Source organism: Triturus cristatus, chromosome 1_2 (assembly GCF_964204655.1).
Source record: "Triturus cristatus chromosome 1_2, aTriCri1.1, whole genome shotgun sequence".
NCBI lineage: Eukaryota > Metazoa > Chordata > Amphibia > Caudata > Salamandridae > Triturus > Triturus cristatus.
In genome coordinates, this window is record NC_140580.1 from 947,791,380 (window position 1) to 947,810,106 (window position 18,727).

Below are 18,727 nucleotides of genomic sequence, written 5' to 3' on the forward strand. Positions count from 1 at the left end.
GCAAGTTGATGTGGAGTCCGGATTCCATTGGAGACCAGAGCCCTCTGATCTCCACCTCCCCCAGATGGCCGCCCCATCTGTCACTACTGTGTGATCTGGGTGGGGAAGGGAGGGGTCTGCCTCAGACCCAATCGTGGTTGGTCAACCACTACTGCAGGTCCTGTGCAGTTCTCTCTGAGATCTGGACCATGTTGGAGAGATTCCCCTGATGCTGTACCCACTGGAACTTGAAGTCCCACTGCACAGCTCACATATGCCATCTGCCACTAGCAGGATGCAAGAGATGATGAGGCCAAGCAACCTCAGAGTCAGTCGCACCGAAATCCAGGATAGATGCTGAAACATCAGTTTCATAGCCTGAATATAGTGGACTCGCTGCTCGAGAGAATAGGCCCAAAATTGCACTGTGTCCAGAACAGCTCCGACAAAAGGGAGCGTCCGAGTGAGAGCAGGTGTGACTTTTGGCATGTTGATAGTGAGCCGCAGGTAAAGCAGGATGCTCGCCGTAGTCTGGAGGTGAGAAACAGCCTGGGGCAAGTCTACCTTCAACAGCAAGTCGTCAAGATAGGGAAAGACTGGCACCCCTGATCTGTGCAGATGAGCCAAAACCACCACCATCACACCTTGGTGAACACCCCAAGGGTGCTGGTAAGTGCTCGTGGCCTACCATGAACCACAGGTAACACCGATGAGCAGGCAGGACAGGAATGTGAAAATAAGCATCCTGCAAGTCCACACACATCTGCAGAACCTTTGTCATGATGTTAGTCTTGACGTCCCCGAAAGGAGCTAAAAGTCCAGGAACACTGCTGTCCTCACCACCATAGCATATGAATCCCCCTCCTCTGTAGCCAGGTAGGGGGAGAGATCAGGCCAGAATCTGGGGAGGTATCCAGGCCTCTGGCCTTGCCCAGTTCCTGATACCAGCCCATGTCGTGCTCAGGCTGGTCTTGCAAAGAGTCCAGCGACCTGTTGCAATCCTCCTCCATTCCTAGCCCCTAAAAATAAGGATGAAGAACTGAGCTAGGACCCGAGGGTGCCGTCAGCGCTGGTATCTGTGACAAAAGGCGCCAAGTCGGCTCCGGGTCATCGGAGACAAGGATAGGATTGGCACCGCTGGGAATTTCGGTGCAGGGGCTGGCGCAGGGAAGGTTGCAGGGGTACGACTGGCACCGGACTGGATCCACGATCCGAGCCACTGGGGGCCATCGACGCCAGAGCCACCGGCACGGAACCTGATAGAGCCCCTCCTGAGCCTCCAGGGCCCTAAGGCGCACCGGGAGGGTCAAGTCACCCAAATATGGGGCACATGGCGTCAAATAAATAATTCCTTAAGTTGGGCGGTGGTCGCTACCACTCCTGGAAATTCAGGGAGGCTTGGAGCCGACCCAGGCGCAGGTTTTTCAGAAAGAGGCCTAGAGCGTCAAGGCTCTTCTGTCGCGTTGGCCAACGGAGGGGGAGAAGAGGAAGCTTCCGCCTCAACTTCTTGTGTTTCTTATGCCTCTTACCTGACTGACTCAACGACTTTGAGCGGGAGCACGAGGTCTTATGACTACTGAAGCAGCGCCTGGATCTTCGGCTCGATCGGGATGGAGACCTCCGGGGCGAGCGGTGTGGAGAGGAAAGCAAGCCCACAAGCTGCTTTAGGGACTGCTCCCTCAAAGCCTTCGGAGCCATGGCCCGGCAGTCGGAGCACGGCGTCAAATTGTGGTCATGCTGCAGGCACCAGAGATAAATCAAATGTTGATCTTACAAGGTGCAGTGGCAGGTGCTGGACGGTTTGAATCCAGAAGTCTTCTTCGACGTCGAGGGAAAACCTACACACCAAAATCATCGAAAAAAGCCTGCCAAAATGTGACAGAAGGTAACTTTCTTCATAGGTCTGCGCTAGCTGGCGCGGAAAGAAAAGAACTGACGTCAGTGCACCACGGTAAGGCCTATACAGGTAATGCAGACCTTGCTTCCCACGCGGACGACACCAATGAAGTTATGCGAAGCAGACCGACGCCACCTACCGGCACGCAAGCGTATTGCTCGAGTAAAAGTTTCCAGATACAGCCTGAAATGTCTCTATCAGATAATCCTGTTCCAGGGACTCTTTACGCAGCTGCCCTAGCAATAACTTGTTAAAAAGAAGTGGCGAACAAGTTACTAACCTTCGGTAATGATGTATCTGTAAGAAACATTTGTAGTGATAGATTCCTTACCTTAGAATTACCCCCAGGCCTTGGGCTGGATCCGGAAAGTTTTCGTCAGCAGTACCCCTGCGCGTCGGTAGGTGGAGTTGTGCGGCACCGCGTCAGTCGTCGTGATCGCCAGGATGACGTCGCGGGCAGTACTTAGACGCCGCCAACGCGCGCTGACGTCAGTTCTGTACACGACTGTCCGCGCCAGGAACGCAGAGCCATGCAAGATACTGACCACTGGTGCCTTGAAACGAGGGCCCTGAAAGAACGGATGACCTTAACCCTAGAAATCAGGTTGCAGAACGGGGAAGATGGGTGGGGGGGGTAAGGAATTTATCAGTACTCATGTTTCTTACAGATACATCGTTACCGAAGGTGAGTAATTTGTTCATCTGAAAGAAACACGTAGTGATAGATTCCTTACCTTAGAATAGATACCCCAGCAAAACCAACCCCGGTGGTGGGTCTGCGAACCAAAATCACACCAGAACGTCCTGGAGAACAGAACGGCCAAAAAAGCCGTCTCTCCGGACTTGGCTGTCCAGGCAATAATGTTTTGTAAATGTGTGAAGCGAGCCCACGTAGCTGCCTGACAGATGTCTTGCAGGGGACATCCCGTGCCAATGCAGAAGTGGCTACAGTTGCGCGAGTGGAATGAGCACGCAGCCCCACTGGAGGCTCTTTTTTTAGCCAAAGAGTAACAGGCTTTGATGCACAAGACAACCCAGCGGGAGATAGTCCTCTTGTGCACCGCCCGACCTTTCTTGGTGCTAACGTAGCCAACAAAGAGGTGGTCATCCACCCGTAACTGTTGTGTGCGGTGGAGGTAAAATAAAAGCGCACGTTTTGGGTCCAGACGGTGGAGCCTTTCTTCCTCTCTGGAAGGGTGTGAAGGCGGGAAGAAAGTGGGCAAGGTAACAGTCTGCCCAATATGAAAGGCAGTGACAACTTTTGGCAAAAAGGAAGTCCGGGGCCTGAGCACCACCTTGTCCGGATGAATGGAAAGGAAAGGAGGCTTACAAGAAAGAGCCTGGAGCTCACTCATTTGCCTAGCAGAGGTGATGGCAACCAGGAAGGCAGTCTTCAGAGTCAAGAGATGAAGAGGACAGTTATGAAGAGGCTCGAAAGGAGCGCACATCAGATAAATTAGAACTAGACTCAAGTCCAACTGTGGCATCACAAACGGAATAGGAGGGAAAAGGTGTGTAATGCCTTTGAGAAATCTATTTACAACAGGGGACTGGAAAAGAGAGGGCTGATCAGGTAGTTTGAGAAAGGCTGAAATGGCAGAAAGGTAGCCTTTAATAGTGCCCAGAGCAGAGCCAATTCCGGGACAAAGAAAGAAGGAACAAAAGGACCTCAGAAAGAGGGGCAGAAAGGGGATCCGCAGCCTTTGCTGTGCACCATGCCACAAATTTGTTCCACCTGCAGGAGTATACCACTTTAGTGGAGGGACGCCTGGCTGCCAGAATGACATCACAGACTTCAGGAGGCAAGTAAAAGGAAATCAACTGCCGCCGCTCAATCTCCACGCAAGGAGGTAGAGACTGGACAAGTTCGGGTGTAGGACCGTCCCCTGTTGCTGCGACAGAAGATCCTACCGAAGAGGCAGACGAATCGGGGGATCCACGCTCATACTCGGGATACCAAACTCTCCGAGCCCAGTCCGGCGCCACAAGAATGACCTGGGCCCGGTCGCGTCTGATCTTCTTCAGCACTCTGGGAAGAAGTGGTATAGGCGGAAAGGCGTACAATAGACCGCAACTCCACTTGCGACGAAAAGCGTCTCCGAGCGAGTGCCGCCTTGGAAATTCCAAAGCACAGAACTGCTGACATTGCGCCTTCTCTTCGGTGGCGATTAGATCTAACCAAGGCTCTTCCCACTGTTGAAAGAGACCTTGCGCCACCTCAGAGTGAAGACGCCATTTGTGAATTATCATGCACCTGCGGCTGAGCTCATCTGCCCTGGCGTTCAGTTAACCTGCCAGGTGTTGAACCACCAGGGAAATGCCCTGATGTTCCAGCCATGTCCAGAGGCGCAGAGCCTCCGGACATACGGTCCACGACCCCACCCCGCCCTGCTTGTTGCAATACCACATGGCGGTGGTGTTGTCCGTGAACACCTGCACTACGCTACCCTTGGTAGAGGGAAGAAATGCCATCAGTGCAAGACGGATCGCCCAAAGCTCCAGAAGGTTGATATGGAGCTTAGACTCCGCCGGAAACCAGAGGCCTCTGATCTCCGCCTCTCCCATGTGGCCACCCCATCCCAGGAGGGACGCATCCGTCACCACCGTGTGCTCTGGTTGGGCAATAGAGAGGGATCTGCCGCTCAACCAATGTTGGTTCATGAGCCACCACTGCAACTGATGTGCAGTGCCCTCCGCGATCTGGACGTGTCCGGACAGGTCCCCCTGATGATGCGCCCACTGGAACTTCAGGTCCCACTGCAGAGCCCGCATATGCCATCTGGCATCTGGCATGGTTGACCAGCAGGAGGCCACGAGGCCCAGCAGCCTCAGGGATTCCTGACCAAAACCCTCGACAAGGGCTGAAAGATCGGAATCATAGCCCGAATGTCCCGGACTCGCTGTTCGGGAGGATAAACCCGAAACTGCGCCATGTCAAGAACCGCTCCGATGAAAAGGAGCTTCTGAGAGGGTACCAGGTGCGACTTCGGCACGTTGATGGAGAACCCCAGCAAATGCAGGAGGTCGGCCATAGTCTGGAGGTGGGAGACGACTGCCTGGGGCGAGCCCACCTTCAACAGCCAGTCGTCCAGATAGGGGAAGACCGAGACCCCTGGTCTGCGCAGATGAGCTGCGACCACCGCCATCACTTTCGTGAACACCCGAGGGGCGCTGGTAAGGCCAAAAGGGAGCATGGTGAACTGAAAGTGCTCATGGCCAACCGTGAACCGCAGGTAACGCTGGTTGGCCGGCAGGACGGTAATATGAAAGCAGGCGTCCTGCAAGTCCAACGCTACCATCCAGTCTTGTGGGTCTAGGGCAGATAAGACCTGAGCCAATGTGAGCATCTTGAACTTCTCCTTCTGGAGGAAGCCGTTGACGTTCTGAAGGTCTAAGATAGGACGCAGGCCCTTGTCCTTCTTTGGAACCACGAAGTAGCGGGAATAACAGCCACACCTACTTCGGGCGTCGGAACATGCTCGATGGCCCCCTTGGCCAAGAGGGCCGCAGCTTCCTGCAGGTGAAGTGCCAAATGATCCACCGACATGCGGTGGTACTGAGGTGGCATGGCTGGAGGGGTAGTATCGAAGGGGAGGGAGTAGCACCTTCGGACAATTTGCAGCATCCACTGGTACGATGTGATGGTGCGCCAGTGGGGGAGATGATGGCGAATCCGTCCACCCACTGGCATTTGATGGACCTGAAAGGATGGACTAGGAAGGCTTAGCAGTGGATGCCGCGGGTGTGGAGGTGGACTGACCCACCTGCTGGCCCCCTGAACCGCCTCGACGGTTCCCACGTCCGCGGCCGCGCTTAGGTTGTTGCTGTGCCGACCTGTGACTCTGTGAACGTAGTGGGGCGCCCCTTCCACGGCCGCGAAAGGAGCGAAGGGCAGAAGGTGGAGGAGGCCGTAGCCCCTGAGTCCTTAAAGTGCTCCAGCGCACTATTTGCCTTGTTGCCAAAAAGGTGAATGCCATCAAAGGGCATGTCCATCAGGGTATTCTGGACATTCCCTGATAAGCCAGTTGTTCTCAGCCACCGTCGTGGAAATCGCCCTGCCCAGCGAGTCGGCGGTGTCAAGCCCACAACGAATGATGAGCTTAGCTGCGTCTCTCCCAGCAGAAACAGCTTGGGTGAGTACTGTCTGGACCTCCTCTGGACAGCTAGGCAGCTCCTGCACAACCGTGTCCCACAGAGAGTGGGAATAACGGCCCAAGAAGCATGCAGTGTTCACTGACCGCGGCCCTAAGCTGGCAGATGAAAACAGCTTCTTGCCAAGCCGCTCCAGCTTCTGGATTGCCTATCCGGAGGTGCGGAAGGGAACGCGCTTTGGGATGCAGAGGCCTTGACAACCAAGCTCTCAGGAGTAGGGTGTTGAGAGAGGAAGAGAGGGTCGCCCGGAGCCGGGCGATGGCGTTGGGCCACGTTCCTGTCCACAGGAGCCCCTGTATTGGGCCTGGACCAGGTGCCCTAAAGAACGTCAGAAAGTGCTTCATTAAAGGGCAGCAAGGACTCCGAAGAGGTTGCCGCCGGTTGGAGCACTTCTGTCAGGATGTTCGTCCTGACGGCCACTGTAGGGAGGTGGAGGGCCTTGGCCGCCCTACGCAACACCACTGCGTAACCTGCTCCCTCCTCCGTAGCCCTGGTAGGAGGAGACAGCATGCCAGGGTCCGGCGATGTGTCAAGACCACTGGCTTCCCCCAAATCCTCTGCCCAGTCCGGATCATAGCACAGTCCTGTGCGAGAGGGTCCTCAGACCCCTCCCAGTTCTCCCCTTCCTCCAAAGTCTGTGGAACAGGCTGAAAATACAGAGGACGGACATAGAAAACAAATCCCATCGGCGCCGGAATTGGCGTCGATCGACGCCGATCCCGCTCCGTGTCCGGTTCAGGGCTGAAACCGGGGACGACGCCGTCCCAAGGAGCGGGCGACGTCGGAAGTGGAGCCGGTGGGGTCGACGTCAGTGGAGGCGTAACAAGGTCAACTGGCGTCGACCTGGGGGCCGATCCCGGATCCCATGGGGGCCTGCGGCGGCAATGGAACAACAGGACCCCCAGTCGGGCCCGCAGTGTCCAGAGGTGCACGGGCAGGGTCAGACGGCCCTAAGAGTCGGGCCATGGCAGCAAGAAACTCTTGCACCTGAGCAGGCGTTGCCGCTGGACCCGCGAAGGGCGGGTAGGCCGGCTGCCACGTCACAGGCTCCGCCGGAGCCGCAGAGGTGGCACCGCCCACACCCTCATCCGCGACGGCTGAGGGGAAGTCGAAGAGCGACGACGCCTCTTCGACTTCTTTTTGGAATGCTTCGACTTACCTGACCCCGAGTGCGAAGACTTAGATCCAGAAGAATGATGGTGACGACTCCGCGACCGGTCCCTCGACCTCCCATAGGACCAGGACCTTAAACGGCGCGGAGCCGACTGCCGAACTTCCAGCAACTTTCGGGACTGCTCCCGCAAAGTTTTCGGTGCCATGGCCCGGCAGTCGGGGCACGACTTGGAGTCGTGGTCACGCCCCAGGCAGTAGAGACACACTCGGTGTGGGTCCGTCACCGACATTATGCGGTGACAGTCTCCACAGTTCTTAAACCCAGGCATCCCTACGACACCAGGAGTCGATGGACTCAAAAAAATTGAGACAAAAGGCGTAGAAAAAAACTCAGTTAAAAAATTACTGGGGGTACTAGCTTTTCCCGGATCGGCGCTTGCTGGCACGGAAAAAGAAAGAACTGACGTCAGCGCACGTGGGCGGCGTCTAAGTACTGCCCGCGACGTCATCCCGGCGATCACAACGCCGCCGATGGACGCGGAGCCGCACGATGCCACCTACCAACGCGCAGGGGTACTGCTGCCGAAAGATTTTCGGATCCAGCCAGACGCCTGGGGGTAATTCTAAGGTAAGGAATCTATCACTACGTGTTTCTTTCAGATATCTACTTCACGATGGTCCGGCTAAAGACACAAGGTGTTGATTGGTGTGCGGATATTTCATGTGGCAACGTGGGCAAAATCTGAAGGGTGTGCATTCCATCAGAAGGGCATCTTTGATTGAAATTAGTGCACACAGGAGTAGGCCTGAGAGGGGCGGTTCTCTGAAGGGTGGTTGGTTGAGAGCGAACTGCTGAAATTCAAGAGCAGCGCATGCAACAGGACCGCCGTAGTCTGGAGCTGGGAGACGACTGCTTGGGAGGAGCCAGCCTTGGACAATCAGTCGTCAAGATAAGGGCAGACTGGAACCCCCGATCTCCGCAGATGGGCTGCGACCACCGCCATCACCTTTGTGAACACCCTAGGGGCACTGGTGAGGCAGAGGGGAGCACCACAAACTGATGGTGCCCGTGGGCCACTGTAAACACCAATTAGTGATGATGGGCAGGGAGGACAGGGATATGAAAATAGGCATCCTGCAAGGCCAGCGCTACCATCCAGTCTTCCAGGTCCAGGGCAGACAGGACCTGAGCTACAGTGAGTATCTTGAACTTCTCCTTTTTAAGGAAGTAGGTGAGGGCTCGGAGGTCGAGGATAGGACAAAGGCCTCCATTCTTATTTGGAACTAGAAAATAGCAGGAATAACAACCACAGCCTATTTTTGGCCCGGGAACCCTCTCTATAGCTTCCTTGGTCAAGAGGGTTTTGACTTCCTCACGGAGTAGGGCAAGGTGATCCTCCATCAGCCGATCGTACACTGTAGGCATAGATGGAGGGGTAGACTTGAAGGGAAGGGAGTAGCCCCTTCAGACTATTTGCAACACCCAGCTGTCCAAGTTGATGTTTCGCCAGTGGAGGAGATGATGGTGTATTCTGCCACCAACTGGTCGGTCGTCAATGATCCTGGGGGATCGGACTAGGAAGGTTTTGCGTTGGAAGATGGGATCATGCCTTTGCTTGACATCTGACCGCGTCCATTGCACCATTGATAGCCCCTTCAGCAGTCACGAAAGGAGGGAAAAGCAGATACAGGCTGGGATGTTGTGGTGTGGCCCAAGGACTTGGCCGTAGCCCACGAGTCCTTGAAACGCTCAAGGGTGGCTTTTGCTTTGTCTCCGAAGAGATGGGAGCCATCAAAGGGCATGTCCATAAGGTTAGCTTGGACAGATCCCAAAAAACCAGACGTCCTCAGCCAGGCCTGACGACATCCGGCCACCGTCATGGAAATCGCTCTACCCAGTGAGATGTTGTGGCCAAGTCACATCGGATGGCGAACTTTGCTGCATCTATCCGGTCTGAAATGGCGTGGGAGAGTAGGATCCAGTCCTCCAATACCCTGGCCAGCACCGGCGCAACCATGTCCCATAGCGAATGGCAGTAACCGCCCAAAAGACATGGGTTGTTCACCGACCGCAATGCTAGTCTGGCAGAAGAGAAATGTTCTTTCCAAAGCTTTCTAGTCTCTTGGATTCCCTGTCTGGAGGTGCGAAAGGGAACGTGCCACGCAAAGTGGAAGCTTGAACCACCAAGCTTTATGGGGTGGGGTAGGCAGTGAGAAAAACTGGGTTGTCTGGTGCAGGGCAATAGCAGCGGGCAATTGTTCTATTCACAGGAGCCCTGTGCTGGGCTTGGACCAGGTGCCCAGAACGTCCTTTAGGACCTCATTGAAAGACAGCATGCATTCTGAGCTGGGGAAACCAGGCTGCAGGACCCCTCTCAAGACGTTAGTCTTGACTGCCACCCCAGGGAGCTGCAGATCCAACACCTATGTAGCCCTATGCACCACCACAGTGAATGATGCCCCCTCCTCCATAGCCAGGTTAGGTGGAGACAGCATGCCTGAAACTGGGGAGGAATCCAGACTACTGGCATCACCCAGTTCCTCGTACCAGTCCTTGTCTTGTGGTTGCGGGATTTCTAAGGGATCCTGCTCCCCCTCCCAATCCTCCTGATCCATTCCAAACGTTTCGGAATAGGGCAGGTTGAACTGCATGGAGCCGTATGGCTCCGCTGGTGTCGGTCTCAACGTCGGACACCTGAACTGCTCCGTGTCGGTGGGAATGAGGATTGGGGTGGTGGTGCCAGAGAAAGTCATTCTGGAGGTACGACTGGGTCCAGTTGGAGGCTGTGGCACCGGAGCCCGAAGGTGTGGATTCCACGTGGGGGTGAGGGGGGTGCGGGGGGTGGATGGGGAGTTGGCACGACTTCTCCATCATCCAAGCTTGTGGAGCCAGAATGCGCGCCAGCAGGGTCAGGCCGGCCAAATATGGTGCACATGGCATCATAAAACTCTTTACGGGGCCGGGAGAGACTCTCGCCCAACGTAAAGGGCGGGAAGTGCGGAACTGACCCAGGCACCCGCTGCGCGGAGCGGGGACTCAAACGCCAAAGTTCCTCTGCCTCATCGCATGACAGGCAGGGTGAAGTCAAAGCACGCAGGGACTTCTTGTGCTTTTTGTGGTGCCTCTTACCGTACTTCGACGAAAAGGACTTCGATTCACCGGCGCGGTGCTCAGACCTTCCTCTCGACTGAGACCTAGACTGGGATCAAGATCGGCAAGGTGACGTCCGTGGTGCTGGATGCTGGCCCGTGATCAAGTTAAGGGACCGCTCCCTCAAAGCCAACGGTGCCATGGCCCAGCAATCAGAGCACGAGAGACGCACTAAGTGGTGGTCTGTGACAGGCGCCGCACAGCTTGAACCCAGAGGTCTTCTTACTAGATATCTGTAGCACACCGAAAGGAGTTGACAAAAAGTTGCAAAAGTCTGTCAATAAATGATAGGTGATAAGCTCTCTTCAACGGACCTGCTCTGGCTGGCATGGAAAGAAAAGAACTGATGTCAGTGAGCCGGAGTGGTGGTTATATTGACTATGATGATAAACATGACGCCGACGATGTCACGCAGAGTCAACTGATGCCATCTACCGGCGTGCAGGGATACTGCTAAGAAAAATCTTCTGGATCCATCCACATCTGGATTCCACGCCTGGAAGTTCAAAGGTAAGGAATCTGCGTCTGGATGTCTCCATCAGATATGGTGTGATGCACAGTTGGGTTACTCTAGGGAAGCTCTGGTGTGAGTTTGTCACGTTCTGATACAAAGAAAGAAATTATTTCTGTCTTGTCACCTCAGAAATGAGTCGCTGCTGGGTCTACTGGACATCTCAAGGCAGTGCCCACTGACAGACTGTGTCGGAATATTCAGAAAGAGCTGTGAATTTGGCATTAATGGTAGATCAGGAACACCACTGGCTTGGTTATCTTGAATGTAGTCAACACACTGCCTTTACGAGCCTTCAGATCCACCAAAGTATCAATTAAAGACAGATCACTGTGACTGGGTCCTGGTAAAAATGGTTTCACTTGCCTTTTGTTTCATTGCATAAGATAAATATATGCCTGCGAACATGCCTGGTCTTTGAAGATGCAGCTGAAAATGAGCTGCATACTCAGGTAATTTGTAGAATGGGGTTCAGGCAATAAAGGCAGTCAGCCAAAGGAATGTGGCCTCAGCTAAAAACACATTCTTTAAAATTGGGGTTTGCAACATAAACATGATCATGTCAACTTGGAAGCCAAGAAAGAAGGTCTGATGCACCAGAATAAACTTCTGTGTGACAATTTAGGTGAGAATCAAATAAGCACACATGCACAAATCTCAGCAGTGATGATAAGCATATATGATCTACAAGGCCAGGAAAAAAGACTAAGAGTGAGCCAGGCAGGGTAATTAATGGCAGCCATCTAAATGCATTCATGTCATTTTCAATTTTCAATAGTGTCCCACTTGCTAGTGGGCAACATGCAAGATGGAGATGCAGTGAAGTATCATTATATTGAATAATAGCTTTTAACCATATGCAATCTCTAACTGGATAGAGGTAATAATTTACATTATAAAAATTATTTGTTAATATTCAAGTGCATCACAATAGGGAATAAAAACTTTGAAACTTCTAATAGATGTGTTATTTACAACTGAGCTAGTGCGGAAGTACATACTAATTTCGATTTTTTACTAACGTACCTCTAGATTTCCTCGAGCTTTCCTTAAGACGTCATGGGTCGAAGCCACTGCAAATGTAAAGAAATTGCATTATGCAACATTCTAGATAGGCCAGATATGTTTATTTCACACGTTCTTTACCAAACTGCAAAAAAAATTAGATCCCAAAATACAAGTTGTCAAAAAATATTGGTACTACAGGAATACAGGTCTTCCTAGGGCTCATTAAAGAATCATAATATCACATGGTCGGCACATTACAATGTTCGGGAAAAGAGGTTTCTCTGTAGCACAACGTCACAGATTTTCAGATTTTACCAGGATTCCATCATTACAACTATTGGCTCAAATTGGCAGATGATATTTCAAACATTTACACTGGAGTACCTGCAGTTGCCATAATTGGTGACAAAATTGCACAAGCTTTGTCACATATACTAAAGGAGCAAACATTGCTTGCACTTCAGCTTTGGTACAAAGGAAACTAAAAAGTGAAGGGTGGAATGCTCGAAATAATCCAAGTCACTGGTAATAATTCGCAGCTGCAGCCCACACAGTTATTATTCTGCACACCATACCACCTCAGTTTGGAGCCATCTATATGCAAATCAGTCTTGACCCTGCATCAAAAAGGGTAGTTATTCTGAACTGTCAGGCCAGGTAATCCCTGAACTGGAACACAAGCAACCCAAGACTGGTTTCATCCTGACTGGAGCTCTTCAGTTGGTTGCAGCTTAATTCCAGTGGCACACTGAGCACGGAACCCATGTCTGGGCCTATCCGTTATTCCTGAAGTATACAAAAAAGTCATACATGGAATGCTTGAATTAATGTCAGCCACTGGTTGCAATGTAAGAGGCTGGCTTAGTATATGGTGCTCTTATGAAAGTGTACATCCTCCATTAATCCAGACAACCCTTATGATGATTTTAGTGGTCTTAGACAACCTTAGAAAGCTCTCCAATTGGTAGCTGTGGAGAGCAGCCTTCAGGCTTAGTCCAGAAGGAGTGTAAAGCAGCTTGTTTAACCAGAACGTAATCTTATGGCATGTCTTAAGTGAAAAAGAACCACACAGGGTAGTTATAAAAAATATGTATTTATTATTAACACTCACTAACACGATACAGTATCTCGGAGATATATACATAATACACACAATACTTGTCAATAGAATGATCAAGAAGCACAAATACACAGTGATCCCCAGGGAGAGCCCAAACCATATATACAAAAATAGTGGAATGCAAACCACGGCTCAAGTCAAGAGTGGACCCAGAAGACGTAGGCGGCTCAAGGAACCACCCAAGGTGAGTATCTAGGAACCCCACAGAGGTTGTGTGCAGAGTGGGAGCACAAACTCTTACTCAATTCAAGTCAATGCGTAAGTGGTGGTTGCAATTTTAAAGAAGGACCCTTCCCAGCGGACCCTGAAAAAAACCCATGGAAGACGGAAGGTTGGAGAGCCACCCCACCCGCGGATAGCCCAAGAATCAGGATACCTACACCAGGGAAGCTGGGTGCATAGGTGCGAAGTAGAGCTGGAAACCAGCTTAGACCACAATGGAGGACTTACAGAAGATGCCACTGATGAAGAAGGTGAGAAGAGACCGGTAGAACCCAAAGGTGGATTCAAGGTGAGAGGTACCTGCAAGCACAGGGGACAGAGTCTATGCCACTCAGGAGCAACCAGGAGGCATGGAAGACGGATGCCCACCGATGTCCGAGATGCAGGAGAGTTGACGGTGCCCTACAAGTTGCAGCTGTACAGACCAGGCCACGCAGAGGAAGACCAGGAGCTGTTCACGAGCTGCCTCACGTCGTATGTCAAGAGTCAGGGGGTCAGTGTCCAGCAGGGGGACCAACAAGCCTTGCCAATGGCAACCAACTTAGTTGTCGAAAAAGGGGCAGTGTCGGGACCAGGAAGGTCCAGGTAACTCACCATGAGCAGGTAAGTCAGAGCAGGCCTGAGCAAGCAGGGAAGCCCACTGGAGCCAAAGAAGACCCTTGAGGGGACCCACAGGCCTGAAGCACAGGAGTCGCAAGAAGACCTTGAGTAGCTCACCAAAAGATGAAGGCCCATGGTGCAAAGGATGCAGTACAGGCGAAGATCTTAGCTGGAGATGCTTGAGGCTGGAGCTTCTTGGAGCCCGAAGATCTCTGGCGGAAAGAGTCAACAAGCCTTGGCAACGGCAAGTCGACGCAGGGACAGGGGTTTTGTTCCAGCAAGGGATACTGGCCTCAAACTCGGTGAGAACACAGTGCAGGCCTCGAGGGAGTTGCAGAACGACCACCAGTGTTGCTGAGCCTTTTGGAGTCTGTGGGGGCCTAGGATCCGGATACAGGTCAGCTGTGTTGAGGTGCCTGCAGATGCAGGGGAGTGACTCCTTCACTCCAAGGGAGATTCCTTTGGGTATCTTGGATGTCCACAGTTCCTTTAAAGAACCTGTATGGAGCACAGGCACAGACATTGCAGAGACGAGGAGCAGCAGGAGTGTTCCCAGTTGCAGTCTTGGTTCCCAACATGAAGTCCAGAGTGCCCAGACGGATGAAGTTGAAGTGGTATTGGATCTGAATCTTGTCCCACGACGAATCTTGTGACCCACCCACAGGTAAGCCCTTAAGTACCCTAGGGAATGGGTTGGGACGATTCAGTGGTCCCTCCCACAGGAAGGGATGGACAGTGGGGAGGATACCCCTATTTACTTTGTCCAGTTTCACGCCAGAAACTGGGAATATATGTCTCTTACAGATACATCGTTACCGAAGGTAAGTAACTTTTTCTTCAACCCCTAGTGGTATTACCAACCTCCTGGTGGCACCAGGCCTAGGGTGTTTATACTCAGAGAACAAGACAACCATTTTCCCAATAGATCCTATGGGACCCACTGACATTCCCTGCTTCCTCCGCAGCAGCTTGCTGTCTGAGCTGTTCAGGAGACAAAAAGGATTTCTGCTCCAAACTCAAGTCTGTCGTGGAAGGGCCACCTGCCCCCAAGAACTCTGCCTGGTCATGCCCAAGTTCCTCTGGAACTGAGATCATCTCCCTCAGGAGACTGATCCTCGCTGGGAGTTTGGGAGGAGGATAAATCTTTACCCTTCTAGCTCCTTCTCTTGGGAGCCATCTGGTCCATTTATCCAGGATCCAGTGCTTCCTCAGTGCTTAGCTGTTCGACCTGAACCCTGGTAACAGCAAATGCACTGGCAGAGATTCCCATCACCTCTGCATGTTTTCTGAACTCCACTTCAGACCAGGCTGAGGTTTCTAGATCATTGCCCAACAGACAATCTGCAGGTAGGTCTGGAGAGACTACAATTCTTTTAGGGCCAGTTACCCCTCCCCAACTGAGATTCACAACTGCCAAGGATGGTCCCTTAGTACAACTAACCAAGTATGATTTGTTCAGGGGACACAAGTTTCTCTGTCCCTGTAACCATAACTTCTTTTTCAGTAATCAAAGGCTGTTGTCTGTACTTGGCCAAGTTAGTGGGACTTACTGGGTTCCATAACTAAAGACATGGTGTCTAGGTCTAGTGTGGTGTTGCACCTACCTACCCTAGTGAAAACTAAACTTCATAAGACTGGAGAAAGGGTTGTACTACACCCTTAAATACCAATCTAATAGTTCAATAAAACGTACTTGTCTACAAAAACATTTTATATGTGCCTAATGCGAATGATGGTTTTTCATTTAATCCACATCTGTTTATAAAAATAGTAATATTTATTATACACACTCACTAACTCATCGGTATATCTCCTACCCGATGATATAAACACAATCTTCTAACCGCCTCTCATCCATTAGACAGTTTAGAACCTTACTACATGACACACATGCTGCACCACCACCCCTAACTCGTATACCTTCGGCCCTAAACACACGCAAACAATATAAGCAAAATAACAAACATCACAACTTTGCTTCTCCAAGTTTACTGCACAACAAGGTTAAACCACAAAAACAACATAGCACAGCAGCTTACTCTCAAACACTGTCTCCACCACCTACACACACAGACCCATCAAAATGCCTTCTTAGCCTGCTGGACGAGGACCATGTTACAGAACAGCTACACGATTGCTATCCAATTACAGCTAATACCAGCACTAAAAAGACACTTGCTACAAACCCACACAATACTGATCACTCTTCTACAAAACAAAGTCTCACTGTCACAAAAGCACATTCTCTAAACTGTCTACTAATAAATGCTCAATTGCTCTCTAAAAACAAACATCACATCTGCGAATTTCTCACGAACTGAATCATGGTTGGGAGATGATATGGCTCCAGTCCTACATGAAGCCGTTCCTCTAGGATATCTAACAATCACCTAAAATCGTATAGGCAAAAAAGGAGGTGGCCTAGCTGTTCTGTTCAGGCAAACATTACATATCACTAAAGTTGACGACATCTCCATAAAGAATTGTGAGGCTCTTCTCACCAGATGCAATCCTACACCGTCTTCCTCCTGTAACTTCCTGCTCCTTTACAGACCTCCAACTAGCAAGGCGACATTCCCAGACACACTTCTAGACACACTTTCAAACCTAATAACAATACACTCCAACCTATGCGTTCTGGGTGACCTCAAAATTTGGTTTGACAAACCCAATATGCCCCATCCAAAAACAATAATCACTGGCCTAGACACACTGAACCTGCATCAGATTGTCCACAAACCCATACACATTGCTGGGCACATCCTAGATGTTATTTTTGCTACTACCAAACTAGTTACCTTTCAAACAACACTAAGCAACTCACCTAAAACCACCTTAGGTCCATCCAGCTATCGACTGTGGAACAGACTCAATATGGAACACTTAGAAGCACAACTAACATCCAGTACAGATCTGGAAACAATAAAATCTGTTAAAAAACTATACAAGTGGCTCCAGGAAGCTTTTGTATCCTGATACCACTCAGAACCACACAACAGAACAAAAGGAAAAAAAGTACCTTGGAGAAATACAGAGATAAATTACTAAACAACAAATTAGAAATCTGCAACGTGCCTTGCTCAAAACTAACACCAAACTAAACAAACTTCACCTACAGAAAATGAACAGATTATACAAGTCAGCTATAAAAAAGCAAAGAAAAGGTACTATTAATTCTAAATGATAAATGTGCGAATAAAGAATTCTATAAAACCAAATTGCCTAGAAGAAACTCACCCCGTCACTCAAGATTTCACAGACAAACTGGAAAATCATTACACGGACAAAGCAGACACGTTGGACTCATATTCAAAGCAGAGACAAAGCACCAGCATTAACCCTTTTACAAAACAATAATCCAAGAATACTTAAACCCCACCTCTCCGTTCCTTCCAACACATTTCACATGATAAATTTATGGACCTGGTCAAAGCAAGCAGGCCTGCCAGCAGCCCTTCTGACATGGGTCCACCACAAACTTTCAAGACAATTCTTCTACCAGCCTCTGCTGGACCAACTGGGACCCGCTGAACCCTGACAACTACAGACCCATTACAAATGGACCTTTCCTGGGCTAACTGATAGAGAGAGCAGTGTTCGCTCAGATGTTACAATTCATTGAAGAGAATGCCATACTTTCAGACTTCCAAACAGGATTCCGTCCAGGAAGAGGCACCGAATCTGCCCTCCTTAACATCTGGGATGACCTGAGGAACACAGTTGACCGCAACGGGGTTGCTGCGCTACTCCTCTTGGACCTCCCAGCTGCCTTTGACACGGTTGACCATGACACTCTGATTCAAAGACTCTACGAAACCGGCATAGAGGGGACTGCTCTAGACTGGATGGCGTCATACCTTCGAAACAGAACTAATGTCAGCCATACCCCATCTTTCTCATCCAAACCATATTCTACAACAGCAGGGGTCTCTCAAGGCTCTATCATCTCGCCCATGCTTTTCAACATGTACATGAAGTCATTACCAGTACTGATCAATCAATTTCACCTCACGTGCTATAACTATGCAGATGACACACAAATACTCCTTAAACTGGAATGCCCCAAATACATTGGAAACTCGCCAATTTTCAGTTTTCTCAAAACCCGTGGATCAAGGGATGACTTGGAGCCATCTCAAATTGAATGCTTCCAAAACAGACATAGTCATGTGCAGAGATTGGAAACATTATGACCCAAATACCGCCTGGCCTGATGAAGTGGGATCACAGTCTAAAGTATTGAAGGAAGTAGGAAACCTCGGAACGACCATGGACTCCAAGCTATTAATGAATACCCAAGTGGACAAACTAGCAAGATCAAGCTTTATTACTATAAATACTCTGCAAAGAATTTCCCCCCATTTGGGATTTCCACATAAGGTCCAAACTACCATCTCCCTTGTTCTGTCCAAACTCGATTACGCCATGAAAGGACTACAACTGATTCAGAACTCGGCTGCCAGACTACTTTTGCATTTCAAACCGCGAGACCACATTTCCCCTGCTTGAAAGACCTGCATTGTTTACCGGTTGCAAGAAGATCCACGTTCAAGCTGCTTTGTATCACCCACAAAGCGATACATGGAATGGAATCACCCTTCATCAGGAATAAATTCACAAAACACATTCAACAAAGGAACCTCTGCTCTAGAGTGGCACCTCGCCTAAAAATCCCAAAATACAAGAAAATAAACATGGGTGGCACATCCTTCTCTATTCAAGTAGCCAAATTATAGAACTCTTTACCCCCAACATAAGATCTACGGACAACCACCTTATCTTCAGAAAACTACTCAAGAATTGGTTCTTCCCCACATAAGCACCATACACAAACAGAAATATACAGCATATCCCTCTGTATATAAGCATTTATTTGTACAATAAATATGTACCTATATATGTGTATTGCTTTGTATAAACATGTAGAATATATATATATTTTTAATAATTTAAGTACAACAACTCTTAAAAACA

The 18,727-nt window shown here is 50.4% G+C and overlaps 1 protein-coding gene across 1 annotated transcript in view; it reads right to left on the bottom strand.

The window, feature by feature from the left end:
* Positions 1–18,727, bottom strand: part of CDK5RAP2 (CDK5 regulatory subunit associated protein 2) — a 723,544-nt gene that overhangs the window by 29,989 nt on the left and 674,828 nt on the right. The window contains exon 37 of the mRNA XM_085609970.1: positions 11,830–11,876. Within this exon, the coding sequence (XP_085466096.1) occupies positions 11,830–11,876 (47 nt within the window). The remainder of the gene's footprint in view (positions 1–11,829; positions 11,877–18,727) is intronic.